Consider the following 27,447-nt stretch of genomic DNA (forward strand, 5'->3'; position numbering starts at 1 on the left):
CGGCCGGCAGCAGCTCGGCGGGAGCGCTGCCAGCGGGGCCGCGGCGCCCGGAGGAGGCCGAGCCCGGGGCCGGACCCGGGAATGCCGCTTCCCAGGGCGGACGCGCTTCCCAGGCGCGGGCTGGACACAAGGGGCTGGGGGCGACGCTCCTGCCCCTCCCCGGGCCGTGAGCGGGGAGAGACGAGGGGGCAGAGCGGGTCCCCGCTGCCGCACGCACCCCACGGCCCCGCTCGGCTCCCCGCCTCCCGCCCTCCCCGGCGCCGGCGCAGGGCTCCATCCCCGCTGCCTGCCGGGGCAGGGGCAGCCGCCGCGGAGCCGGGATGTCCTGGCACAGCGGAGCCGGAGCTCCCGGTGCCCCCGCTCCCGCGTCTCCGCGTGCTCCTGGGAGCAGCCATCCTGCCCGGGCGTCGCCTCCGCCGGCCCCCGCAGGGACTCGCCTGTGGGAGCGGGTGCCCACGGCGCTGGCTGCTGGCAGGGGTGCTGGTGCCACGCGCACACCGCCTGGATCGCACACGCGTGCACACACGCAGAGGCACGCGTGCACACACACACACCGTGGCTTGCACGTACACATGCACACACCCGCACACGTGCAGCTTGGATTGCACACGCGTGCACACGCAGCTGGCACTGCACACGTGCACAGGCCATCCGGATTGCACACACACATGCACGTTTACACGCAGCTAGCACTGCACACGTGCACACATGTGCACACCCACGCACACGCATGCAGCTCGCCCGGCAGAGTGCTGGCGCCCGCCCGCCTCTCCCATGGCCCGGGGCTGCAGGAAGGGAGCCGGCGGGGAAGCCCCGGCGGGGGCCCGGCCGCCCCGGGCTGGGCAGGGCTATTTCGGGGCCCCGTTCCCGGCCGTGCAGCGCGGGCGCTGGCAGCGCGGGGCCGCGGACCGTGTCCGGTGACAGGACGTCCCTCGGGAGCGATTGTTCCGGGAGGCAGAACAATGCCCAGCGCCTTGGCAGGGCACCGCTGAGGGGCCGCGGGATGGAGGGGACGGGGAGTCACGCTCGGATGGAGCGTGCCGGGAGCGGCCGGGTCGCTGGGAGCCACCTCCGTCCCGGGAGGATTTAACCCCCCGCCCGTGCCGGGCTCGCAGCCCCGACGCCGCTGGTCCCCCGCGCCATGAGGCTGGTGGTGCTGCTCCTGCTCCTGGGGCTCTTCTGCCTCTGGGCCCGGCTGGTGTCCGCAGGTGAGCCGGGGGGGCCGGGCGGGGGGGTCAGCGAGGGGGGCTGCAAGGAGACGGGCTCGGGGCTAGGATGCTCCTGTCTCTCCGCAGGCTCTGCCTAGCCCCCCCGGACACGGACCCGAGGGCCCTGCGCATGCAGCCAGTCCGGGCCCACCGGCCGGCCGTGGAGGGGTCCGAGGATGAGCGCCGCCCCCCTGAGACCACCTCCGCCCCCCCGCCCCCGGCCCGGCACCAGGGCGCGGGGGTCTCCACGGCCCCTCGCCAGTAAACGCAGCCTGCAATGAACCGCCCGGCTCCCGCTGCGTCAGCCCGGCCGCGAGCGCCCGCCCGCCCCCGGGGTCCCTTCACGCCGGCCCGGGGAGGGGGACGGGCCGGGCTCCAGGAGGGGTCCCGGCTGCCCAGGGCTCACCACGGCGGCCGAGGACCCGCGCCGGGATCCGAGCCGCGTCCTGCCCGCAGCCTCTCCCTGCAGCCCCCAGCCGCCAGCTCCCCGAGCCCCCACGCGAGTGCCCCGCAGGTCAGGCCGTCTCCACCAAGACGAGCGCTCGCAGCCCTTCCCGGGGGGGCTGCTGGCAGCCGGAGCCCGGTGGGACCCCCCCGCGCTGCCGCCCAGGAGGACCCCGCTCCCGCCTGCCCCGTCCCCCGTGGCTCTGCCTGCTCCCGGGGCAGCCGCGCGTCCTGCCCGGGGGTGCTCAAACATCCGAGGCATTTCTGTTTCTGCCCGACTGCAGCCAGGAATTATTTACCTGATGCCGCGTGCTTGGAGCCGGGGCGTGGCTGGAACCTGGGTCCCCCCCTGCGCAGCCCCCCGGGGACGGGGCTCGGCCACGGGCGAGCACACGCAGCCCCGGCACCCGCACCACCACGAAACGGGGGGCACCCGCACCGCGGGGCAGGGCTGGGAGCAGGGAGGCGAGGGGACCCGGTGGGCGGTGTCGGACCGTCCCCTCTCCCGGGCTGCGGGACCACGTCGGACCTCTCCCTGCGAACGCGGCTCCCCGGGGACGCTGCAGGGAGCCGGGGGGATGCAGGGCCCCCCAAGGCGGCTTTTCCCGGCACACAGATGCTCTGCCGGTGCAAGATGGGACCGGCCCGGGGTGTCCGCGTGCCTCTCACTCCACGCCCACGTGTGCCAGGGCCACACCGCTGTGCGAAGGGCTCAGGTCCCGCAGGGGCCAGGAGCAAGCAGGGCTGCTCCCGCGGTCCCCGGGCACGGCTGCGGCAACCCCAGGAAGGCCCGGCCACGCCGGGCGCCGCGAGCAGGGACAGCCTATGCTCCGAGTGAATGGCCCAACGGGGGATTTATTAGGAAGGAGAGAAGGTCCTGCCCAAAATCACCTTGGTGCCTGGGACCAGCCCCGGCAGAGCGAGGCCGAGGGCGGAGGCCGAGGGCAGCTGTCCCACACCACCAGCCTGCCCCCCGTGCCCGCCTGCCGCGGGCTTTCCTCGCCCCACGCGCGCCTTGCGCAGCCCACGGCCATTGGTCACCAGACATCGTCACCATCACTGCCACTGTCGTCACCACCATTGCCACCATCACCGTCCTCATCACCACCATCACCACCATCAGCGTTGTCGTCACCACCATCATCTTCACCGCCACCATCATCATACCCGTAGAGGTAGCTGCCGTTATCATCATAGTCATAGGTGTTGTGTTCGTTTTTCTCATCATCGTCGTCGTCGTCATCATCATCGTCATCATCAGCATCGTCGTCATCAGCATCGTCGTCCTTTCCACTGTCACCCTGGTCAGACTCTGTCTTCTCTCCCGACTGGGGCTTCTCCCCAGCCTCCGGCTTCCCCTCGGATGCTGGCTTCTCCCCAGCCTCCGGCTTCCCCCCAGCCTCCGGCTTCTCCTTGGATGCTGGCTTCCCCCCAGCCTCCGGCTTCCCCCCAGCCTCCGGCTTCTCCTTGGATGCTGGCTTCCCCCCAGCCTCCGGCTTCCCCCCAGCCTCCGGCTTCTCCTTGGATGCTGGCTTCCCCCCAGCCTCCGGCTTCCCCCCAGCCTCCGGCTTCTCCTTGGATGCTGGCTTCCCCCCAGCCTCCGGCTTCCCCCCAGCCTCCGGCTTCTCCTTGGATGCCGGCTTCCCCCCAGCCTCCGGCTTCCCCCCAGCCTCCGGCTTCTCCTTGGATGCTGGCTCCCCCCCAGCCTCCGGCTTCCCCCCAGCCTCCGGCTTCTCAACCGCTGTGGGCTTCACCCCAGACACTGGTTTCTCCCCTGTTGCAGGTGTCACGGAAGCCGCTGGCCTTTCCCCAGGCGGGTGCTTCTCTTTGGACAGCGCGTGTTCACCCGACTCCGGCTTCCTGGCTGGGGTGACCGTGCTGGGCTCGGGGCTTGAAGCGGAGCTGGGTTTTTCCCCCAGCAAAGGGCCTTCCCCCGGCAAAGCACTTCCCGGCATCTCTTCCTGCGGCTGTGTCGCCGCACCACCGGCAGGGACAGGAGAGGTCGCTCCCGGGATCCCTGAAACGGGAGAACAGGAGCATCAGAGCCCCCGGGCTGCTGCAGGTCCCGCAGTGACCTGCCCCGAGACGGACCAAGCCTTGGAGCTCGGTGTTTTAGCACCGCGACGGGTGCAGCGAGGGCAGAACAGGTTCCCGCACCCAAGCAGCTGAGCTTGCTACAGCGGTGCAGGTGCGTTCTCTCCTGTGGGCTTTTCCCGGTGGATTTTCCGGCCTAGCTCCCTCTCGCTGCCGCTGCACCGCCCAGGGAGGAAAGAGCCCCCCCGGGACCAAGTCGGCGTCTGCCCGGGGAGGGGTCTCGCAGCAGAGGCACCTCGGGGCGGGGGTGTACCCCGGTGCCAGAAGGGGCCTTACCGGCAGCCGGTCTGCAGGGGAGCCGGCCCTGGGAGCCGCTGCCCGCGTGCCCGGCCGGGCAGTCCCCGGCATCCCGGCACTCGGTGAAGCTCCTGCCGCACGGGGCTCCTGCCGCACGGGGAGAAGCCGGGGGTTAGAGCGGGAGCAGCGCCAAGGACCGAGCGCCAGAGCCGCTGCCAGAGCGAGGCGCAGAGCTGGGGGGCCGAGCGGGGGGCGCAGCGCCCGCCACCGCCCCCAACCCGACCCCCCCCTTCCGCAGGAGCCAGGCCCGCGGCAACCTGCAGCCGCCCCCTCCCTCCGCGACCCACCGCCTCCCACCTCCGGCGAGCGGCAACCGTGCCCTCCCGCCAGCCGGTCCCACGGCAGCCCATCGCTCCCCTCCCGCAGGCCACACGCTCCGCGCCCAGACGAAAGACGTAGAGTTTCCAGAGTTCTTCAAAACTTGGACAAAAGTGCCAAGAAAACCTGTCTTTTTCTTTTTTCTGGGAGGTTTTGGGGAGTGGGTGGAAGAAACAAGTGAAAATTGAAATACTGACTGCAGTAACTTTTTAGCACATTTTTTTTTTACTTATCTTTAAGAAATACAATACGTATTATTTAACCAGCACATAAATATATTGCTAAGTATATTTACGAAATAAGTGTCTATTCCTGTTATGCAGTAGCAGGTAAAGGCACTGCGAAGCAGAGCTGCACTGCGCAGCACGTTCCTGACCTAGGCTGCTTCCCCCCCGGTACCTCTAAAACAGAGGAAGGGTATTGAGAAGTCAGAAACAGAAGGCGTCAACATTACTGACAAAAGGAGGGTCACATTGTCAGGCCTAAAATCAGCATATAAACTAAGACCAAAAGAAACTCAAGCTTCTAGAGAAAAAAATCTAGAAAATCATCATGGTATTTCTACAGACACATTTTCGTCAGAATGCAGTAACCCCAGCACGGAGTTACAGAGCAACAGCACATCTGACTCACACTGTACAGGAACTGTTATTGCCCAGTACTTTAATTTTCAAAATAAAATTGCCTAACCTGAAATAATTACAGAAGCATCCTGAAAGAAGTGAACCAGTAATATTTTAAACACTGCTCTAAAAATCATTTCACTGTTCATTTTGAAAGAATGTAATCTTCATTTCTCAGAGTTTGCAATTTTTCCTGAGAAAAAACAGGGGAAGGGAAAATAATTTTTCTCTGAGAGTTTCCTTTCTTTCAGACCTGCCCCTCTCCGGTTCGGCTGTGTCTTTTCACAGAGGTCGTTAGCGGTGCAGCTGCGAGACCTGTCATGGCACAGAGGGCAGGGGCAGCTGCAAGCACAGATGAGGAACGTACGGCTGAGCTGCGGTCGGTGCCCAAGGTGCACAAACGCGGATGAGGCACCGGAGTTTAACTGCTGCAGCTCAGGCTTTAACAACCTGCGTATTTCATCCGCCAGAGCAAACCAGCCCCCACAAAGCCCGCAGCCACTCTCACATCAGCACCCGCTCCGCAGGCTGGAGGTTGCTCGGTCCAGCCAGGACTGTCCTTCTCCAGCACCTCCTGCTCAAACACAACACCGTTTCTTGCCCAGCCTCCGTTTTGGCCCTGTCCACAGCAGCCCTGGGCTCTGACGAGGAAGGTGTCTCTACTGGCTCTGCCCCGGTCACTAATTAGACTGGTGGCCCACCTGCCAAGCACCTCTGTGCCTGTACTTTTGGTACCGTTGCAGTCTCTGTCCCTTGCTCCTCAGTCTAGATGCTCCCCATGCTCACCTGCAGACACAGACAGGAGCTCAACCTCAAGAGAAAGAAGTCCCAGGGAAAAGAAACCTCCTGACACCACGCAATACCAGAAACCCACTCTGTCCCATCAGCTGCAAGGGCCATGAGAAAACCAGGCTCACGTCACTGCTGTGCTCAGGGCAAGAGAAACCCTGGTCATAGTGGATGGCACCAGAAAAAATGACTTCAGAAGGAAATTAAAGAATGCAAAAAAAATTTTTGTGGCTGGAACAAAGATGACATTCTTCGTGGCATTTGCTTGATTTTTAATATTCTGCAGAACTCAAAGAATATAAAATTAAACGAGGCTAAAACTCACAAGGGTCACAACCTTTCACAGAAATCTTTCACAAATGTAAGAATTAAAACAGATACTTAAACACACATCACCGAAAATACAAAAAATACTCTAAAATCTGCAACAGGTGAGTGTTTCAAACATGCCCATACTTGCCTTTTGTGGGTGCAGCCTGCAGTTCTGCCCACAGGGCGAGGAGCCCCAGCAGGAAGATGCTCCTTGACTTCATAGCGCAGGTGTGGGCTCCCCGGGCCGAGCCAGACGGGAATTTAAAGTTCCTCCCAGGCAGACGTGGTTCAGGAATGGGAGGAAGCAGCTCACAGGTGACTTGCAAGAACCTCCCACACCTTACTGTCATTCTGCTCCCTAGAGAGCCACTCCAGCTGTCTTTCTTCACCCACAATGAAGATACGAGCAGGATCCAGAGCTGTTACACGCTGCCACGGAAGACAAAATTAAGCAGCAGGAGGAAACTGAAAAGCCTGAATGTACAAAGGAAGAGTAACTTCCAAAATCTTTACCACTGCTCTTCTGTGGGAATCCCCACTGACTTGTACTTGCACGAGGCTGTGACTGATCCCCCCTGTGCTCGGACACCCAGAAGCATTCTGGTGACAGAGAATTTGTCTCAAGTCCCAACACAGAGGACTCTGCCAGTGTCTCCCTGAGATACGGGGCTGAAAAAGGCAAACCTCCCATGCGTATTATCCAAACTGCGTTCTTTTCCTCCTGGTCACTTTGGTCAGTTCCTCACCCAAGAGTTCATAATCCTTTAAAAGGTATTTGTAATGCCACAAGAGTAGGTGTATTTTCCTAATTCCTAGAAAGCATTTTTGAAAGTATGTGAAATAATATACTTTCAGGGTAATTGCTTTATTGAGATTTGCAAAGGAAGTGGAAGTTACACTGTAGGAAAGAAAAAGTGTTAACTCAGAGACGAACTAGTTTAGAATGGTATCTTCCCTCTTCTGTCTCACTGCCTTAGAGGAACATAGCACTTAGACATGCACAGATCTTGCATCATCAGTTTGGTAAATTGTTATACTTTAAAAAGGAGCAATAATGTTTCTTGGCAGACAGTTGACTTCTCACACTGCAGCATGACCAGCTTCATTTCACTTTCACCTTAAAACTGAGGGAGAGTGGGGTGTGAATCACTCACATAGATGGAAAAACTTGATTTTTTTTTTTTTTTTTTTTTTTTTAAAGATTAGAGCTCTCAACTGAGACATTCTGGAAGACAGGGCATCTTCTGAAAGAACATACAGCAACAGCCCCGTCACTGCTTGCAAAGCAGATGCTTCAGGAAGTTGTGGGAACTCTGATTAATAGCAGTAATATCTCTATTGCAGTAAGGTGCACTGGGCTGCTAGGCTAGATTCTACCCAGACACAAAAGTTAGTCCTTGCCCTTACAATATAAGCAAAATCAAGACACATTGAATAGAAATTTCAAACAGTGGGAGGCAAGGGGGAAGAAAGAGGCACTGAGAACAGGTAGAGTTGTTACATAAAGTTGCTTTGGGTGTGGTTTGAAGGCTTCAAGTCTCTCAAAGGTTTTTGATTCATTTGAACTCTAATCCAACTCACAGCACTACAAGTTCAAGCTGCAAATACAGCCATCTTTGGTCCCTGCAAAAAAGTTCCATGTCATTCCCCACTTCCTGCCTTCTGAAAAGGTATCTGCCAACTGACATCATCGTCACACATCTTCCTTAGAAGTTTTGCCTCATCCTTTCCCTTCTCTGTTCCTTCACACCAACCACCACCTGAAAAGAAAGCCATTAACACATGCAGTTAGCTCCTAAATTATAACTTCAGCCTCAACAGTCATCTCAGCTGGCTACATCACCTTTGAAATTAAGGTGTACGTATTTGCAGATGAAATTTGTATTCATGCAGGCAGCACTGCTGGCTAATTCCCCTATTCCAAATGTAAATTCCCTTTGTTCCTAATGCTACTGTTTCAAATATGAGGTGCTATTTGCAGACCTTTGCAGGTCCAGTATCTAAATCCTCTTTGAAAAACTGGCTCTCCCTCCAACATTTCTTTTGTCGGTTCCATTCATAACGAGTATGTTCCAGTTTCTTCAGCTTTACTAAAGGAAACTGCCAGGTTTTGGACTGAGTTCAAAGTCTCAGCAAACGAACTCGGTCTTCTCTCCCCATGTGCTCCTTCTCCTTTATGCTCTCCCTGAATCCAGTGTTACTACAGTGCAACACGGAGGGTCTGTGCCCACGTACAGGAAAGCAGAAAGCATTCAGTGTGACCATTCACCCAGCCCAGCTAGAGACACACCTTAGGGTGCCCTCAGAGCAGCTTTCTGCAAAGTGCTTTCCCTCTGAAATCGCAGCCCTGACTCCCATCTCTACTCGCACTTCTATAGTTATGCTTAGGCTACTGGGCATAAACTGCAGGGTTTACAGCGTTCACGCACGAGCACCCAACTAGTTCACAAATGAGCACCAAATTAATTCACGCATGAGCACCCGGTCATGTCACATATGAGAACCCACACAGTTTAGGCATGAGCGCCCGATTATCGCATGCATAAGCAGCCAACTAGCACATGCATGAGTGCTTTATTGGTTTACTCACGAGCCCTGTTTCGGGCATAAGTCACAGGGTTTAGGTAGCAGGGGGCCAAAGTGGTGTCTGTGTGGGAGGAGGCCAGGAACTGCTGTGCATCCGTTACAGCCAGGCCCAGCCAGCTCTGGAATTAGCGTGAGCAACCTGTCACGTGCCAAAACAGCAGCCCGTCAGGGGACCCCGCTGAGATATACTGAAGAAACCTCCCTGCAAGGGGAGAAGACGCATGAGGAAAGATGTAGAGAGACACACGGGGAGACGCCAGGGGAGACACATGGAGGGGGAGATGCACGGCTGGGGCACGCTCATGGAAGGGAGCGCTTCCTGACACAAGATGCACCCCTGCGGGACTGCAGCTGGGCGTGACCCACACCAGAGCAGCAACAAGAAGCACGGAGAGCAGCTGTTACACACACAGCCCTCACCTCCTGCGCTGCCCAGTGCCTCACCCACGCAACTGGGATGGACTGAGCGCAACTCACAGCAAAAACAAGGCAATTTGAGCCCGAGACAGAGATTCACCAGACTAAGAACAACACTGAGGAGCCCTGTCACCAGGCTGAATGCCAACAGACCCAGGAGAACAAGAGGCACAGGAATCACTTCCCCTTTGCAACAGGTGGGATCAGAGCTCCTACTGCTTCCTTGCTCTGAATCCAGCAGAAGGGTCTGCTGAGTTGAAATGACTGGATGCTCAGTGGAACACTCTGGGAAGGCAAAAGCCACAGGGTTTTAAGGATGAGACCTCACTGAAGGCAAAGAGAGCACTGTAATCTCACTAGAGCCTTCAAATCGCAGGTCCAAATTGCCTGCCTTCACTGGAGACTCACACTGAGAGTAAACGAAAAATTAAATGTACTGACACATTTACTTCCCCTTTTCTCTGCATCTGATTTCAAGGTAAAGATTGGTTTAATATATTTGGGATAGCAGGTTAAATAGTACCTTCAATTGTGTGAGTATCGAACCCTTTAAATTAAGTTACTCTCAAGTCACACTGGAGGGCTAGTCAGAATTTGATTTTGCAGATTTCCCTTCCCTCTTTAATTATTTCTTCTTGAATTATCTATGGGTCAAACAACAGTCAATATTACAGGAGGTCTTAATGATAGGTCTGGCCAGGACACAGCAGCACCAGGCAAGAATAAATCAGACTTGCTGGATCCAGAGACAAATGAAGTTTAAATCTGCAACTGTGGGACAAGTGAAATTAACTCTTTGAGCCTGACATTATTCTACAATTGTAAATAAGTGTGTGCCACTTTACATGAAAACTAAAAAGGCAAAGTTCCTGCTTCAGAAAGCTTGCCATCAAAATCATGTAAAAGGCTATGAAAGGGATATAGTCTCAGATGTGGGAAGGTGCCTGGCCTGTGTGCTGAAAAACCTGTGTGGGAAGACGACTCATTGCAAGAAGTATGTTTTAAGTACAGGTTTACTCTACTCTTCCTGGCTGTGACTCAATTCTGATGCTGTTTCTAAGTGAACCGCCTATATCCGCTGAACTTCCGGCATTCCACACCTTACAACTCCATGGGTTAATCTGAGAGCCAGATGCTTATCACGGGTTACTGTTGTTAATCACTATTGAACAGAAGACGCCACTCAGCTAATAGTGCCATCCTGCTGGTCTGTGCAACGTCAGCTCCCCTTCCGCTCACCCAGCGAACGAGCTAAGGTAACCAGGCTGCGTCAGGGTAGCAGAACACCCACCTAGCATCAACCTGCTCGCCTGCATCCACGCTACTGGGGCACGTTAGCTCTTATGTCAGTGGAGCGCTTGGTAAGAGACCTCTAAGGATAGCCCAGCTGCTGCAGGTACCTGGAATTTATTTACTGAAAATGAATCCTTGAAAACCCATCAGCATCTTTCTCAGAAACAGGGATAATTATCATAGTTTTGTGGACGAACTACAGCATAGTCATGCTTTTGATTCCTAAAGTCCCTCCTCAATTTTCAGACAAATAGATTATTTCTTGTGCAGCCTCCTGGTGACTAGAATTCACCGATTTCTAACTCAGATATATGACTGCCAAAGGAGGTGACATCTACCTCAGTCCTATATTGATAGGACTGTATTCCAAACACTGTAGATGATAGATATTACAGGGGTTAAAAATGATAACTATACAATTATTTCCATTATTATTTAACCACAGATTCCAATCTATTTCCTTTCTACCTCAAAAGTGACAGTTCACAAAAGCACAGGGTGAAAATCAACAAGTGTGAGCAGCTGTGACTCACTGATATGACCTGATCAACAACAGGGCTTCTTTTAACCACCAGAAGAGGACTCCCCACAAAGGAGACTAAAAGCACCGCTTTTGATGTGTACTGCCATGCAGCTCAAACACTCAGCCATGGGCTTTTCATCTTTGAGAACAATGCTACTGTTTTGGCACATGTTTACATTTTAGTAGATCACAATCTTAGTTAAAATTCAGGGAATTAATGAAGTAGAAGATTTTTACAAGCATGTTTCTCTACTGAAACGAACACCTTGGAAAGATTAAATCTACAGGTCTTATTCCATCTACTTGGATTTTATAGAGCAAGAGTGTACCTGCACCCATAACAGACAGCAGTGGAAGACCACTTCAGCTCAGACAACCAATGCAGGCAATCATGGCTGACGATAGACACAAGAGAAAAATAAATTGTAATTTGAGTGTGTTGTATCTTTGCTTCTTTGGAGCATGAGAATGGAAGGGAATGGAGACTAAAGTAACCTGTGAATAGTAATGACTGAGCTCAGTGTCACAAGCAAAGGCCTGGGAAGTTCGGCAAAGCAATTTCATTCTACTGGTTCTGGATATTTACCAAAAATGTCACTGTTTTATTTAAACCACTACATTTTTGTGCTGGAAGAAAGCAAAAGCTCAGTGTTCCGGACACTTGATGCTTCCACTTTTTGTGAAGTCCTCTTGTAAAGTTGTTATGATATTTAGCTTATGATGTTTCACTTTTGGTCCTTTTACCTCACCTGATACTTCAAGGAGGATCTCTGCCTGCTGACTGACATATCCAACTCTGCCCATACAGAGCAGTGACATGCACCAGAGTCCTCTGACTTGCTCTCAGGAATGACCGGTGATTTGCTGTGTATACATTAGGACCATTCTTTGGGTCTCTGAATGCAAAATGGTCTTGTTTTCCCCTCTCCACATCAGCCCAATGTCAAGACTTTCATTGAGCACCTGCAGTGCAACAGAATTTCCATTAGGTCAGAGGGTGAACAGAGAAGAAAGGTAAACAACGTTGTCAGAAATATGAGGGCAGGATGTTCCGATTCCCATTTTACAGCTGCCACTGTTTACATAATCATCTAACTCAAAACACAGAAGTGGGTGGTAGCGCTTTACGCCCATAAAGACCACACAGTTAGCTCATATACTTCCCAGCTGGCAGGGCTGCATATGAAACGTCTCCTTCATGCAAAGGAAACACTGTCCATATGAACACCAGAAAGAAGACCCAGAAATATAGCAACCGAATGCAAACATAAGACTTGTAATGTTTATGCTGAGAGGGCATAAAGTAGGCAAGCATGCACTTCTAGCCAGAAGTGATGGAAAGAGCATCTGTCACAACTCTTTGCTGTCCATTCTGTCTGACAAATAACAAACTATACGGAGCATGGAATACACTGCCTTTTCTAGCCACAGGACATTTATAAGGAAATGATCTGTTCCAGAAAAAATGGATGCAGCTAATACACCGCCTCCTGAAGACTGTTACCTTGTACCAGCCCACAGCCCCATAGTGGAACATGTCTTTTGCTGCTTTAGGACGCAGCAGGCATGCTCCTGCCCCACCCTGGGATCTCACGGACACTGCTGCCACTGTTGGTGTTTGCAAAAGGAGAAGCCAAAGCGAGTAAATACCTGGAAGTAAGAGAAAAGGCTGACAGTGATGAGGAGCACTGGCTTCCAACTGCCTCCACATTTTCTTGGAAAGACAGGGTTATGTCCAAGAAAGGTCATCAGTAATTCAATGCTGAGTCTCCTATAGTTTACATAAAATATTGCAGCCCTATGGAAACAATGAAGCCCACTTCAGGATTTTCTGTCAGTTCTGCCCCTGAACATTTAAACTACTTAACATCGCACAAGCAGATGCCTGCAGATATTAGTACAAGCCCCTACACCTCCATGCTGCAAATCTTCATGACCTCCCACCATGGTTTCAAAGAAACTACAGAAATGTCACCGTTGTTTTTTAAAGCTGACATGAATCAATTTGAAAGAGACTCTTGACATTTAAACCACTTGTTTTCTCTCTCCTTCTTTTATCTCTGTTTCCTTTCCTACCCACTTAGATGGTACTGTTGTACTTACTCAAAAAAACCCAGAATCTTCTGCCATATTCCCTACCTGTTTTTCCACGTTGTATAATTTTAGTGTTTGATGTTAAAAAAAAAAAAAGTTATGCATTTAAAATCTACAGGCTATGACCTCCAAAAGAGAGAGAAATAAACCAAATGGATAAACGTTTAATGAGGACTCACCCAATGCAAAAACTGCCTGATCTGAGCAGTCTGCAGCAACAGGAGACCCCGAGCCTTCTTGAGTTTCCTGTTCAAGTATACTGGTGGGATTTGGCGCAGAAATGAAAGCTGCTCTTTTAACTCAGACACACAATACAATACAGCACTAGAGGACAAGGAACAAAGTCACATTTGTTATGGAGAACATATTAACGGTAACTGAGCATGTCTTCACAGCACACGAGTCTTCAAGTCCCACTCACGTTCCCCACGGCATTATATTTCTTCCTTTCACACCGTAGCAACCACTAGTCTATTTCTTTCAAAAATGTTTGAGGACAACTCCAATCAGATATATATACAGCCAGCATTCTCTCCTCTTCCTCTACAAATCCACTGCTGTTGATTTATCAAGAAAAAGAAAACAAAATCAACGAAACAGTAGCAACCAAGTTGTTAGGTACTTGGGAAGAACAGAATTTCTTTATATATTCATATATTGTGGGAATAAAATTCCTCATGATTTGGAACAACCAAAATTGCACATAAAAGTTCCAACACTGATGAAAATGGAGTCATGGCAACACTAACGATGACTTCAGTGGCCACATGTGTGCAGGTTTAACTTCTGTAACAGCCTGATCTCATTTGCAGTCAATGCAGCCACAGTCAAAGTGGCAGGAAAGAGGCCACAAAAGCAGGAGTCTCCTGTGCTACGTGAGCAGCAGATGAGTCACACAGCCTCCCTCCTCGGCGACAAATGCGAACCAACAAGCCCTGCTCTTGCAAAGGTGCCAAGTGCTATTTAATACTAAACTGACAGTTACAGTGGAGGAATCAAACTAAGCATACCGTGGGGATCACACTCATAAGCTGACACGATATAATGCTGAAAGAGACATCAAAAGACGATCTTGTTTTCCCTCTCATGCTGAGACACAGTCAGGTACGTCTAGATCACTACCGACAAACGCTTGCTGATATACCAAAAACGACTGCTTGAGCACGCTCCCTGTACTCACCCAGTGTTTCTCCACCATCCCTTAGATCAGTTACTCTTCGAACAAGAGACACTGAACTACTCTAACATTATGCATTTTGGCAAATCCAATTTGGTGGGTTTTATCTTATAATCTTTTTGGAAGTAGCAAACTTTACCAACAAAAAAGCAAATCTGCCTCTTAAATGTTCATCCACCTGACCCAACAGATAAAGCTTTATGTTTGCCAACGTACAAGAGTAAAAAGGTCTAGTAAAAATGGATAAGTCATTTTGAATATTCTAGACTTTGTGACCGATAAAGCTGACACATTAAATTAGATTAAGAAACACTGGCTTCAAATATTTCCTATATTTCCTAAGCCACATAATGGGATTCAGGAATCATGAGAGACCTGCAGCAAGCAGACGTAGAGCTTACAAGATTGGAAGTGCAACAACTTTCTTTTTTTTCAGGTATACTGGAGCAGACAACAAAAATATTTACAGACAATAAAAGAGCCAATATTTACATTTCTACAACTGTAACTATTTTGATCTCATAGGTAAAGTCAGTATGTTACCAATTTCAATCTGAGGAAGGTCCCAGTATTTCCAATTTTGGTGGAATAGCATATGGGGTTTTTTTAAGGCTTTGGGACTTCTGATTATTTTTGAGAGCAGACAGTCCATCACCCTAATTCCATCCATGTCAACTATGTTTTTGAACAACTGGGGATTCTTTTCTTGCTATACATATTTTACATTACCTGCTATTTACATACTTTTTTGAGAGGGAGTATGCATACCAACCGGTGAAATTTAAAATGAACCATGAGGAAAATATAATCCTGCAAGCACAGAGGGAAAGCAGTGTGGATGTCTTAAATTTACAACTGCAATCTACTTCCATCCTTGCAGATTATTTGCACACACTTTGCTGCTCCACCTCCTACGCGAGGCAACACAAACAACCGCGCAGCTCCCCGCAGCTCCTCGCAGCACCTGCTCGGCGGGGAGAGACGGAGTTTAACACCGCGACGCCGGAGCAAACAGGAAACGGCAGGCGCGCTTCGCGATCCCCGTTGTTTCCCCTACGCCAAACCACGCACGAGCGGGCAGGACGGAGGCCGCTGCTCTGCCGGCGCACACCCACCGCGTGGGAAGCCTTCCCGCGCCGACGCTGCAGCCCCACACGCCCGCCCACCGCACGCGGGAACGGGCCCCCCACGCGCACCTCGCACCCACGTCCTGCACCCCCACGTACCCACCGCCAGCACACCCCCAGGTACACCCACACCCCCACGTACCCACCGCCAGCACACCCCCAGGTACACCCACACCCCCACGTACCCACCGCCAGCACACCCCCAGGTACACCCACACCCCCACGTACCACCGCCAGCACACCCCCAGGTACACCCACACCCCCACGTACCACCGCCAGCACACCCCCAGGTACACCCACACCCCCACGTACCACCGCCAGCACACCCCCAGGTACACCCACACCCCCACGTACCCACCGCCAGCACACACCCAAACACACACCCACACCCCCACGTACCACCGCCAGCACACCCCCAGGTACACCCACACCCCCACGTACCCACCGCCAGCACACCCCCAGGTACACCCACACCCCCACGTACCACCGCCAGCACACCCCCAGGTACACCCACACCCCCACGTACCCACCGCCAGCACACCCCCAGGTACACCCACACCCCCACGTACCACCTCCAGCACACCCCCAGGTACACCCACACCCCAGCAGCACACCCCCAAGCACACACACCCATATACCCACCGCCAGCACACCCCCAAACACACACACACACACACCACACACCCCAACACGCTCCCATCACCCCCTGCCCCGCTGACACCCCAAACCCAGCAGACACCCCTACACACCCCTCCGCACCGCGTGCCTGTCACCCCCGCACCCCCGCACCCCCACGTGCCCCCCATACCCCGGTGCCGCTCCCGCCCCGCAGCCCCGCCGGGCCCGGCCCGCTCGGGGCTCCCCCGCCCCGCCCCGCCGAGCGGCGCCCCTGACCCCGACCCCGACCCCGACCCCCGCCCCGGCCAGGCCCGTCCGCCGTTGCCATGGCAGCCGGCAGCTTCCGGAGCGCGGCGCCGGGCGGCGCGGCGCGATGACGCCGGCGCGCGGCGGCCGCTTCCGGGGGCGAGGGCGGCGGGCCGGGGCCGGGAGCGGGGCCGCGGCCGCCATGGGGGCCGCCCGCGACGCGGAGCAGCAGCCGGGCCCGCCAGGCGAGGAGGGCCCGGGCGGCGCCGAGGAGCAGCTGGTCAGCACGGTGAGGCGGCGGGGCCGGGCGGGGGGCCGGGCCGGGGGCCGGGCGGGCCGGGGCTGACGCGCCTCTTCCCGCAGAGCCCCTGGAACATCATGATCAAGCACCGGCAGGTGCAGCGGCGCGGCCGCCGCTCCCAGATGACCACCAGGTAGGGCGCCGGGCCGGACTGGGCGGGGGGTAAGGGGGGAGCTGGGCCGGACTGGGCGGGGGTGGGTGGGGGACTGGGCTGGGGGAGGGGGGGGACTGAGCTGAATTGGGTGGGCCGGGCTGGACTGGGCTGGGGGCGGCACTGGGCCGGACTGGGCAGGGGGGACTGGGCTGGGTGTGGAACCAGTCAGGACTGGACTGGAAGGGGGGACTGGGCCGGACTGGGCTGGTGTGGGGGGCCAGACTGGACTGCACTGAGGGGGGACAGGCCAGACCCGACTGATCAAATGGAGATGGACCAGGGAGGGTCCTGGGGGGAGCAGTGAACCCAACTGGACCTGATACTGATGGGGGTGGGGGGAGACTGGGCCAGATGGACCTGGAGGATCAAGTGAGGAGACTGGGGCAGTGGGAGGACTGGACTGGGCCAGACTGGGATGGGGCAGCCGGACTGGACTGGAGGAGTGGGTCTGGATTAGACCAGACTGGTGGAGGAGGGTCTCTGCACCCCCCACCAGATCCCTCCGCCTTCAGCTTCACAGACCCGGTCGTGTCCATGGAGCTGCTGCGAGCTGTTCTGCAGCCCAGCATCAACGAGGAAATCCGGGGCGTCTTCAACAAGTACATGAAGGTGAGAGCTGCGGAGACGGGGCTTCCCGCCACCGCGGGCTGCGCGGGAGGAGCTCGGCTCCCAGGCAGTCATGTGGGGCTGTCGTGCCTGTCCCGTGCCAGCCTGGCTGCTGCGTGTGGGCGCAGTGTGAAAGCTGCGCGCCGTGCGTTTGCCCCGATGTGGCCTTGCTAGGCAGGCTCTGACCCTTTCCTGCGGCCTCTTTACCAGTTTTTCCAGAAAGCAGCAATCAATGTGCGTGATAACGTCGGGGAGGAGGTGGACCCAGAGCAGCTCATCCAGGAGACGTGTCGGAGCTGCCTGGAGCAGGTGGGCGCCACAGCGAAGGGCCCTGCGCACAGGGCAGCTGGGGGTGTCGAGGGGGCCGTCTGCTCCCCGCTCGGCTGGCCCCCCTGTGCGGAGGAGCCTGGGCAGGACGTGTCCTCCTTAGGCCTTGCGGAGTAGCCAGGGGAGGGCGTCCGCGGTCCTTCCATGGTTACTGTGCTTGGCTTCTTTTTCCCTGTCAAAAAGGAAAGTAGTCAGTGCTGGGTATCCCTTGATGCTGCTTTGCACTGATGCTCTTTCCATGCTGGTTGCACACAGCTGACAGCAGGGAGCTTCCGTAGTAGCTCTGGTTCCCTGTACCTGTTGTCGGGTCCTCCAACAGCGCTGTGATCTTTTTCTTTCAGATCTTACTTTTGTCCCAGTCCTCCTGACTTTATCATGCTCTTGCATCTCGCTGTCTGTGAACAGCACTGCACTTTAGAATCACTCTGAGCAGAGCTGATACAGGGCTTTTGGCCAGATAGATACACTGGAATCTCTGGGGTCTGCAGTGACCAGCCCTTGTGGTCTGCGGGGCATTTGAGTCATTAGCTATGGCCTTTACAGTTTACGTGGCCTGGGGTGCTCTCCAGTGCAAGTGCTTTTGCACACACTAGTCCCTTTCACAGGAAAAGGCAGGGGTGGCTGACAGCCCCTCTCTGGACCCAGAATCAGGTAACCCTTCTTTCTCTTCCTGCAGGCCAAGCTGCTTTTCTCTGATGGCAAAAAGGTGATCCCCAGGTTGCCCCATGAGCAGGCAGTCCCGAAGGTAAAAGTTGTTGTTGTTCCCACAGTCTTAAATTACTTTTGAGAGCTGGGAGAGGTAAGAGGAGGAGGGGTTTGAGTTGCTTTGTTCTCTGTCTGTTCCTTATCTGATGTATTACAGAAGCAGCCTGTAAGCAGGTGGTGCAATGTTGTCCTTTAAAAGCTGCAGGGTAAATCCCTGTCCCTGGTATCTTGTCCGTTGGTTGCTCTAATGAGGAGGTAGAGCTGGGAGATGTTGGGCGAGGGGAGAGGTGGAGCCTGCAGAACAACAGAGGTCCCATGCACCATTGCTGCTTGTTGCAGCGAAGTGCCTCGCACCGAGATGGGTTGGCTTCAGCGTGCTCTGCGCACTTGTGCTCTGCGCCTCGAGCGCAGCCGACGGGAGAGCAGCTGACAGGGCGGGCGGGGGCTCTCACTAGACGGGGAGGAGGGCTGCTGTTCACCTCTCGCCATTCCTTTGCCAGCGTGCCCGACAGATGGATGAGGAGTTGAATCGGCGAGGAAGCCCTGTTCCCAAAAAGGTAGGGTTTTCCACACAAACACTTCTGTGTTGTGGGACGCCTGTTCCTCATCCTTCCCACAGTATAAGTGCATGCAAATGCAGATGCGGCTGCATCTTGTGATGCCTTAGAGGTCCTTGCTCTTGGGCTAGCCAGCATTTTGCTCATGACAAAAAGCAATTTTCCCAGCAGGGGATAACCAAAAGAGTTCCCTCAGCCTAAACAAATGAGTAACTCGGGGATTTCATCATTGCAGAGAAAGGGACGGCCTCCAGGACAGAGCCTGGCAAACGATCGTGGGGTCTCGGGCATGGCTGCGTGAGTATGCGTTCTGAGTGCAAGCCTGCATTTGGGGACAGTGGGAAATGGGTTGGCTGAAGCAGGAGGTATAGGAGACCTTCTAGGAAGCAAGGCCTGAAGGGGCAAAAGGGTCCAGATGGACTATTCAGGGTGAGCAGCAGATGACACAGGTAGCGGTGGGGTCTTGGCAGCTGGGGAGAAGAGAATGTGCAGCAAGAATAAGGCTCCAGAGCTGGGCACTGGAGAGAAAGAGGTGTGAATGAAAGTGGAGCTGGAGGGGGGTGGAGCTCAGCTCCCTGCTGCTAGGTGCTTGCAGTGTTGTTCTGTGGGTTGGTCCCTCTGGGATCTGTTCTCACTTCATTTTCCTTCCTCCCAGGTGGAAGCTCAAAGTCTCTGAGCCCGTGAGAAGGGATGGACCAAAGGTATCGGTTGGCCAACACTGCTGGGCTCACCCTCTCCTCCCCTTTGCTCCGTCAGCAGAGCCCTACCTGCTGTGGGAACGGAGGACAGTTCTAAGCTGTGCTCTGCCCTGATGGGCCTCTGCGTTGCAAAGAAAGAAGCAAGAAGAGGAGTGAAGTGCCCGGAAGCCTATGCTTGTCTCCCCCAGACACTGTAGCCTGTAGCTGTGGTGTGGTACCAGCTGTTCAGGAGACTTAGGGCGAGCAGTAGTAGCCAGGAGGATCCCACGAGTGTTACGTGCCAAGGAGACAGCTTAGAGCAGCCCAGGGTGACATAATTTCCCTCCTCTTGGAAGTCCAGAGGTTTGCAGCTACCTCCCTCCCTCCCAGGCCAGGGGGCGGTTCTGAGGTTCCCCGTCAGAGATCTGAGGCTCATGGAGCATTGGTTGGCACCAGCTTCATTTCTAATGTTGCCCCTTTTCCAATTGCTCTGTAGTGGGATCCATCCCGACTGACTGAAACCACAACCTTTGTGCTGGGATCTCGAGCAAACAAGTAAGGAATGGCCCTGTTGATGGAGGGTGGTGTCTCCAAGGCAGGAGCCCATAAGACTCCTCCCATCACTTCACTTCTCTGCCTCGGAAGCAGTAGGAATGTCACGGGCTTGGGGAGGAGAGGAAGTGTCCCCATACCACTCAGCACCCCTTCTGCACAGGTGTAACACCCCCCTCATGTTCCTGTTTCAGAGCTCTCGGGATGGGAGGAACAAGAGGGCGACTCTACATCAAACATCCCCACCTCTTTAAGGTCAGATACCGCAGCAGGATGCTTCCTCCGTCAGGGTTCGCTCAGAAGCGGTTTGTGGTGGGAATCAGGAATGTGTGCTTTGGCTCATTTGTTTTCTTCCTCTCCCACACCCTTGTTTGTTGTCTTAGAACCCGTAGAGTCTGGCTGGCACACTGAAACATAAGTTAACGGCCTAGTGCAGCCTCTGAAGTGGTGCCTTTGCCTGGAGCCAGGGTTTTACTCTGAAGTAAAAGCAGGCAGAGCTGAGCACTCCCTCCTGGGAGATAAAGATCGGCAGCATTTGGGGGGTCATGGAATCGCAGCGGAGCACTAGAATGGAGTTCAGTGTCCGAATACAGGGGTGGTCAGAGCAAAAGGTCTGTTGCCTGTGTTCAGCTAGGTCCTTGCTGCTTTATTGCAGTACGCAGCTGATCCGCAAGATAAGCACTGGCTGGCAGAGCAGCAGCACATGAGGGCCACTGGGGGCAAGATGGTGAGTACGTCCAGGCTTGCGCCTGCCGCAGCCTGAGAGAGAACTGTGCAGAAACCCAACTCAGGATTAAAACGGGCGAATGAGCAGTAAACCAGGGCACATGCAGCAAAACCAGTGTGTTGTGGGGAAGGCGAGTTTGTGCAGAAGGCCAGGCAGAGCACAGTGAGGCAGCTGTTCCTGGGTGCTTGGGGCACCTCGGCCAAGGAGATTGTTTTGCTGCTCCTCTGGGCTTTGGGCGTACGTGAGAGAGTAGGGCAGAACCAGGAGGTACCGGAAGCCCCTCTTGGGAGCAGGTCTGCAGGCTGGCCGGGTTTCGCAGGGGAAGGGGGTTATGAGGCTTCCATCGCTGTGCCAGGCAGACATCTCATTTCTGAGCAGAAGCACAGTGTGTCTAAAGCTCGTGCGTGCGAAACCTGAAGCGTCTGCCCCTTGTGCTGCAGGCATATCTCCTCATCGAAGAGGATATTCGGGATCTGGCTGCCAGTGATGACTACAGGTGAGGCTAGAAGCCGAGATGTCCTGGGTGCTGTAACCTCCTCCCCTTTCGTGAAAATGGCCCGGACCTGGGGGCTGCCCTGCCCTTCCAGGAGCTGCAGGGCTCCCGCTTAGCGCTGGCCTCTGCCCTCCGCAGGGACTCCGTTGACCTGAAGCTGGAGGAGCTGAAGCCATTCATCCCGCCGGCGTGGATGACGGAGAAGATGCAGAAGTACATGGAGACGCTTCGCAACGGAGGGGACCTGCTGACGCTGCCTCTGGAGGGGCCCCCTGAGCCCTGAGGACTGCCCTGCCCAGTGGCCCCGCCGCTGCCCGGCGCCAACCCCGCGCCGGCCCTTGCAATAAAGCTGCTTCGCACCCGCATCCGCTGCCTCCTCGCCGGGGGGGGGGGGGGGGGGGGGGGAATGGCGGGGCCTGGCCCTTTAAGGGGTCCCCCGGGACCCCCCACCGAATTGGGAGTTACGTCACGAGTGAGCCACCAATAGGGGAGCTTCCGGGGCGTAGCCGTCCGGCCAATCTGTGGCCGGCCGCTGTTTCCAAGGCAACGGCATCCCTCGCGAGCGGCGATTGGCCGGCTCGAAGGGAGCGCGCCGCCGATTGGCGGAGGCGCTGCGGGTTTGAAACATTCAAACGGGGGCGCGGGAGCGGCGGGGGCGAGCGGCAGCCGCGGCGGGAGCGGAGCGGGGAGCCGGGAGCCGGGACGGGAGCGCGACAGCGCCGGGGCCCGGAGCCGAGCCGAGCCAGGGACAGCGCCAGGGGCAGCGAGGCCCGGAGCAGAGCCGAGCCGAGCCGGGGGCAGCGGGACGAGCCGGGCCGGGCCGGGAGCAGCGCCGGGCGCAGCAGGACGCGAGCAGCCGGGGCCGGGGCGCAGCCGGAGCCGGGGCGCGGGAGCCGGGGCGCAGCCGGGAGCCGCGATGGCCTCGCAGAACGCGGACCCCGCCGCCGTGCCCAGCGCGGCCGCCCGCAAAGGGGCTGAGGCGGGGGGCACGGCCGCCCGCGGCTCCGTGGGGAAGAGGTGAGGCGGCGCCGGGCCGGGCCGGGCGGCTCGGGGGAGCGGAGCGGAGCTCGGGCCGGGGCGGCTCGGGGGAGCGGGGCGGAGCTCGGGCCGGCCGCCTAACGCGAGCTTCCCCGCAGGCTGCAGCAGGAGCTGATGGCGCTGATGGTGAGTGGGGCGCGCCGGGGGGGGGCCCGGGCTCGGAGCCGCGCTGACGGCGCTGCCCCCGCAGATGTCCGGTGACAAGGGCATCTCCGCCTTCCCCGAGTCCGACAACCTCTTCAAGTGGATCGGCACCATCGACGGCGCGGCCGGCACGGTGAGCGGCACGGGGCTGCCCTCGAGGGTCCCCCCCCCGAGCCTGCCTCCCCCCCCCCCGGGGCCGGCCCCCCCGCCGGGGCCGGCCCCCTCCCCTGACCGCCGCCCCCAGGCCTACGAGGACCTGCGGTACAAGCTGTCCCTGGAGTTCCCCAGCGGGTACCCCTACAACGCGCCCACCGTGCGCTTCGTCACGCCCTGCTACCACCCCAACGTCGACACCCAGGGCAACATCTGCCTCGACATCCTCAAGGACAAGTGGTCGGCGCTGTACGACGTCCGCACCATCCTGCTCTCCATCCAGAGCCTGCTGGCAGGTGGGACCCGCGCCGGGGCGGGGGGCTGCGCGCTGGGCCAGAGCTGCGCCTGCCGCCGGGGCACAGCGGGGCTCGGGGCCGCCCACCCCCCCGCTCACCCCGCGCCCCCTCCCCAGAGCCCAACGTCGAGAGCCCCCTGAACACGCACGCGGCCGAACTCTGGAAGAACCAAGCTGGTGAGTGCTTGGGGGGGGGGGGGGACCCCCATTCCTGCCTGGACCGGCAGCCGGGCGGCCCCCGGGGCCTGCTGCACGGGGGGGGCTGCCTGCCCGGCCCCATGGCACCACACGGGGCTGCACCGCATCTGCCCGCTGCGCCCGGCCGCTCTGCCGAGGCCTCAGCACGCGCTCTGCCTCTCCTCAGCCTTCAAGAAGTACCTGCGGGAAACGTACGCCAAGCAGGCCAAGAGCCAGGAGACCTGACCCCGCGTCCCCCCCCCCCGCGGCGGCGGCGTCTCCCTGCCGCGCCCGGGTCTCCGCTCTCCCGCCCTCCCTGTCCCGCCGCTCCCCGCGGCAGTTGTATCATAGGCTGTTTTTAAATTAATTCTGCAGTCCGAGCCACGGTTAACGTATAAATAAATGCACATTTATAACTGTGCTCCGGGGCCCCAGGGCTGAGCTGGCGCCCTGCCCCTGCGAATCGCCCAGCGGCTCCTTCCCATGGCAGCCGTGACCGGAGCAAGGATGCGGGTTGCTCTGTCCCCGGAGCATCGCCCCGTGCCCTCTGCCAGCGTGGGAATCGGGATGGAGGGACAACAGCGCTCGTGGGGTGACAGAGGCTTTATTAACCCTCGGGGGTGCCCGGGGCGGCCTCCCTGCAGCAGGGGCTCACAGCACCGTGCAGCAGAGCCCAGTGCCTGGCCGCGGCCCCCGGGCCACCACACCGCCGCTGCCCCCCGCCCGGCCCCGCTGCCCGGCCTCCACCGCCCACACGGGGATGTTGGCTCTGCTCTCCATCTCGGCCAGCATGGCCCTCACCTGCTCCACCTCCTCCTCGGGGCACAGGGCGGCTGGGGGCTGCTGGGGGCCGCGGCTCCCCCCGCCCCGGGGGCGGCCGCCCAGCCCGGTGCGCAGCGGGGCCGCGCCGGGGCCCTGCGGGGCGAAGAGCTGGCCGAGGCGGTGGGCTCGGCGCAGGTCGCGCAGGAGGAGCTCCAGGGCGGAGAGGAAGAGCACCCACAGCCGCTCCAGCTCCCGGCGCTCCTCGGGGCTGGCCGGCGGGTGCTGCAGCCCGGCCACCAGCGCCCTGCGCAGGCCTGCGGGACACGCGGCGCTGAGCGGGGACGGCCCCGCGTGCAGCCTCTTCCAGCCCCCCCAGCCCCAGCATGGGGGACACGGTGTGGGGCACTGCGCCGTCCCGGCTGCCGGGGGGTCACCCTGCCCGCACCCCTGCGCGGGGGCCGGGGGCGAGTGCGGTGCAGGCGGTGCAGGATGCATGTGGCATGGGGGTGAGCGCGGTGCAGGGTGCTGGTGGTGCAGGGTGCATGTGGCAGGGGGACGAGCACGGTGCAAGCGGTGCAGGGTACATGCGACCCGGGGGAGAGCATGGTGCAGGGTGCTGCACGCCCAGTGCCCCCCGCACCCCTCCCCGCGGGCCGGCCGTGCCTACCGGCGCTGAGCTCGCGGGCCCGGGCGCTGCTGCGGCGCAGCTCCTCCCGCAGCTGGGCACAGTCCGCGCTGCCGCCCAGCTGCAGCACCAGCTGCCGGTGCCCGGCCGTGGCGGTGCTCAGGGCAGCCGCGCACGCCCCTGCCACGCTGAATGCCCCCGCCATCCGCCGCCGCGACGCCCCGGGGCTCCGATCCCTCCTGCGGGCCCGGTGTGCCGGGCGGCTGCCGGTCGTGGCTGTGCCGCGCTCCTCCCCGCCGGGGAGGCTGCAGCAGGCGCATGGGAGCGGAGGTCCCCGGGGAGCGGTGACGTGCCGGCAGCCTGGCACTGGGCTCCCTGCGGCAGCTTAACCCCCCCGGCCCCGGGACTGGGGGTCCCTGGCCAGGCTCCGTGTGCACCCGCATCCCTGTGCCCTGGCGGGCAGAGCAGCCCCCGGCTGGGGAGGGCTCCCGGGGTTATTTCCCGCATGGCCCCCAGCTGAGCCGACCCCCGTGCCATGGGGCCGCGCGCCCTCGTCCCGTGCCGGCAGCCCTGCGTGGAAAATCTGAGCTCACGGCTGGCACCAGCCAGCAGCCTGCGGGAATGGCCCCCCATCCCAGCCGCCCCCCGGGCAGCCGGCTCCACGCTGCCCCCGGCATCCGCCCCGGCCCATCGCTGCCGCCCCGCGGGAGAGCCCAGCCAGCAGCTCCAGCCTTTCCCCTTTTAATGAGGCTCAAACGTAAACCGCGTTCGACGGAGCCGGGGTCTCCCAGCCGCCCGCGGTGCCGCCAGGCAAGTCCAGCCCGGCGCGGGGCCCGGTGCGGCGGCCGTGCTGCTTTCCGCGGCCGGCGGCAGAGCGGGGCTGCAAGCGGCGGCCGGGCCCCGGGAATGTGTGGTCCCTTACTGCACGCCCTCCATCATCTTGAGGAACTCTGCAAGAGAGCGGCATCGTCAGCGCCGGGGCCCTGCCTGGGCGCTCAGCACCACAGCTGGGTGCTCAGCACCGCGGTCTGGGGCTGGTCGGTGCAGCGGGTGCTGGTGCTCACCGTCAAAGTCGATGCGGCCATCGTTGTTCTTGTCCGAATCCTTCATGAGGTCCTCTATGTCCTCCTCGGTGACGTGCTCGCCGGTGGCCCTGAGGATCTCGCCCAGCTCCTCGATGTCGATGAAGCCGTCGGCGTTCCTGCGGGAGGCCGGGGCAGGGCGTCGGGCGGGCGGGCGGGATGCGGCCGCCGGCCGGGCGCCCGCGGGTGTCACCCCCACTCACTTGTCGAAGACGCGGAAGCAGTTGGCCAGCTCCTCCTCGGACTTGCCCTTGGCGTCCTCCTTCATCTGGCGCACCATCATCACCAGGAACTCCTCGAAGTCGATGGTGCCGCTGCCTGCGGGAGGAAGGCCGGCAGCGGTGAGGCGCGGCGCCCGGGGCCCGCCGGCCCGCCGGGGAGGGCTGCTCACCGTCCTCGTCCACCTCCTCGATGATGGCGTCCAGCTCCTCCTTGGTGGGGTTCTGGCCCAGCATCCGCATCACCGTGCCCAGCTCCTTGGTGCTGATGTCCCCGCCGCCGTCCGCGTCGAACATGTCGAAGGCAGCCTTGAACTCTGCGGGAAGGGGGGTCAGGCGGGGCAGCGCGGCCCCCGGGGGAGACCCCCGGCCAGGGTCCGGCCCCCGGCCTCCCTCACTCACCCGCGATCATCTCCTCGCTGAGGAAGGCCCGGGCCTCTGCCTGCTGGTCCGTCTGCAAGGCGAGGGGAGAGGGGGTCGCCGCCAGCCCCACGCCCCCCTGCCCCTGTGCCGGCTAGCACAGCACTGCGCCCCGGGCGAGGAGCTTTGCAGTGGGGCGAGGAGCTTTGCAGTGGGGCGAGGAGGTTTTCACTGGGACGAGGAGCTTTGCCATGGGGAAAGTCCTGGCTCCCAGCACCTGGCTCCGGCGCATCTCCGCACCGCGCAGCCCCGCAGCCCGGCCCACGGGTGCCCACGACAGCACTGGCACGGCTGGCACTGGTGGCACCGTGCTTGGGGCGTGCGTGCCCCGGGTGTCCCAGGTGCCGCCAGGCATCGGCCCGCCGTGGGGCCCCCATCCCGGCCAGGGCCCCCCCGGAGCCGGGGCCAAGGTCCCGCCGGTCCCCGCCGCGCGGCCTTGGCATCCCAGGCGTGCGGCACTATTTTTGGGAGCTCCTTAGCTCCCCTTATAGGGAGCCGCGGGCCCGCGGGCACCTGTCGGCCCTGGATCGAGTTTCGCCTGGAGAGCCGGTCGCCCCCGGTGCCGCCGGCGTCCCATGACCCAGCGCTCAGCTTACAGCCGCCGCTGCTGCCTCCTCATCCTCCTCCTCCTCCTGCCCGATGCAGCGCAGCCCCAGCTCCGGCCGGGCTGGCCCCAGCATCGCCCCGGGGCCGTGCACCCCTCGGGACGGCCGCACGGCCCCTGCCCCTGCGGCGCAGCCCCTGCCCGTGCCGTCGGCACCGCGCGGCTCAGCCCGGCCCGCGGCGATGCTGCTCCCGCCGCTGCAGCATTCCCGCCGCCCGGCATCCCGGGATGCGTGCGCAGACCGGCACCGGCGCAGCCCCTCGCGCCCGGCACGCGGCACGCGGCGGGACCTTACCATCGAAGTCATTTCTGCCGCTTCCCCCCCGGGGAGTCACCGCCCGCTGCACCGAGAAGCCCCCCGACGCTCCCCGGGGGCCCTGGCGCCCCAATTTGTAGCGTCCCCGCGCTGCGCCCTGCCCCTGCCGCTGCCCCCCGGCCCCGGCAGCCTATCAGCGCCCCGGCACCAGCCCGGCCCCGCTCACTGGCGACGGGCGCGTTTTACCTAATTTAGCCAAAGCGTTTTTGGCCAAGCGCTGGGGATTAACCGCGGGGCCGGGGCCGGGACAGAAATTCAAGCCCGGCGGGGAGGGACGCTGGAGCCCTGACAGGCGCCCGGCTCTGCCCCGGGGCGGCCCGGCGAGGACGGGGTTAAAAATAGCTGCAG

General features: G+C 59.2%; 6 protein-coding genes across 7 annotated transcripts; 2 read left to right on the plus strand and 4 right to left on the minus strand.

Moving 5' to 3' along the window:
* Positions 1-2,487: 2,487 nt before the first annotated feature.
* Positions 2,488-3,607, minus strand: LOC135330168 (uncharacterized). Its single transcript, XM_064521817.1, has one exon. The coding sequence runs from the start codon at positions 3,605-3,607 to the stop codon at positions 2,690-2,692; it is 918 nt and encodes a 305-aa protein (XP_064377887.1). The 3' UTR covers positions 2,488-2,689.
* A 7,875-nt stretch (positions 3,608-11,482) lies between these two features.
* LOC112994563 (uncharacterized) lies at positions 11,483-16,108 on the minus strand. Its single transcript, XM_064521819.1, has 5 exons — positions 16,052-16,108; positions 13,420-15,995; positions 13,178-13,322; positions 12,555-12,702; positions 11,483-11,867 (listed from the first exon to the last, which is right to left on the minus strand). The coding sequence occupies exons 1-2, from the start codon at positions 16,106-16,108 to the stop codon at positions 15,087-15,089; spliced, it is 966 nt and encodes a 321-aa protein (XP_064377889.1). The 3' UTR covers positions 11,483-11,867; positions 12,555-12,702; positions 13,178-13,322; positions 13,420-15,086.
* Positions 16,109-16,278: 170 nt separating this feature from the next.
* On the plus strand, positions 16,279-21,630 carry DNTTIP1 (deoxynucleotidyltransferase terminal interacting protein 1). 2 transcript variants are annotated; one of them, XM_064521744.1, is made up of 13 exons: positions 16,279-16,455; positions 16,530-16,600; positions 17,134-17,230; positions 17,438-17,536; positions 18,231-18,299; positions 18,760-18,816; positions 19,052-19,113; positions 19,472-19,517; positions 19,990-20,048; positions 20,240-20,300; positions 20,701-20,772; positions 21,213-21,268; positions 21,404-21,630. In XM_064521744.1, exons 1-13 carry the CDS (start codon positions 16,294-16,296, stop codon positions 21,546-21,548), a joined length of 1,056 nt encoding a protein of 351 aa, XP_064377814.1. In that variant the 5' UTR covers positions 16,279-16,293; the 3' UTR covers positions 21,549-21,630. The 2 variants fall into 2 exon arrangements, with proteins under 2 accessions (XP_064377814.1, XP_064377815.1); XM_064521745.1 differs by lacking the exon at positions 20,701-20,772.
* A 237-nt stretch (positions 21,631-21,867) lies between these two features.
* Positions 21,868-23,493, plus strand: UBE2C (ubiquitin conjugating enzyme E2 C). The gene is made up of 6 exons (XM_064521749.1): positions 21,868-22,282; positions 22,402-22,429; positions 22,494-22,580; positions 22,692-22,896; positions 23,013-23,072; positions 23,260-23,493. The coding sequence occupies exons 1-6, from the start codon at positions 22,182-22,184 to the stop codon at positions 23,316-23,318; spliced, it is 540 nt and encodes a 179-aa protein (XP_064377819.1). The 5' UTR covers positions 21,868-22,181; the 3' UTR covers positions 23,319-23,493.
* A 230-nt stretch (positions 23,494-23,723) lies between these two features.
* LOC112994560 (regulator of G-protein signaling 9-binding protein-like) lies at positions 23,724-24,664 on the minus strand. The gene is made up of 2 exons (XM_064521820.1): positions 24,502-24,664; positions 23,724-24,148 (listed from the first exon to the last, which is right to left on the minus strand). Exons 1-2 carry the CDS (start codon positions 24,662-24,664, stop codon positions 23,724-23,726), a joined length of 588 nt encoding a protein of 195 aa, XP_064377890.1.
* Positions 24,665-25,190: 526 nt separating this feature from the next.
* On the minus strand, positions 25,191-27,447 carry TNNC2 (troponin C2, fast skeletal type). The gene is made up of 6 exons (XM_064521750.1): positions 27,079-27,447; positions 26,162-26,213; positions 25,933-26,076; positions 25,745-25,859; positions 25,524-25,660; positions 25,191-25,409 (listed from the first exon to the last, which is right to left on the minus strand). Exons 1-6 carry the CDS (start codon positions 27,088-27,090, stop codon positions 25,378-25,380), a joined length of 492 nt encoding a protein of 163 aa, XP_064377820.1. The 5' UTR covers positions 27,091-27,447; the 3' UTR covers positions 25,191-25,377.

Source organism: Dromaius novaehollandiae, chromosome 16 (assembly GCF_036370855.1).
Source record: "Dromaius novaehollandiae isolate bDroNov1 chromosome 16, bDroNov1.hap1, whole genome shotgun sequence".
Taxonomy (NCBI): domain Eukaryota; kingdom Metazoa; phylum Chordata; class Aves; order Casuariiformes; family Dromaiidae; genus Dromaius; species Dromaius novaehollandiae.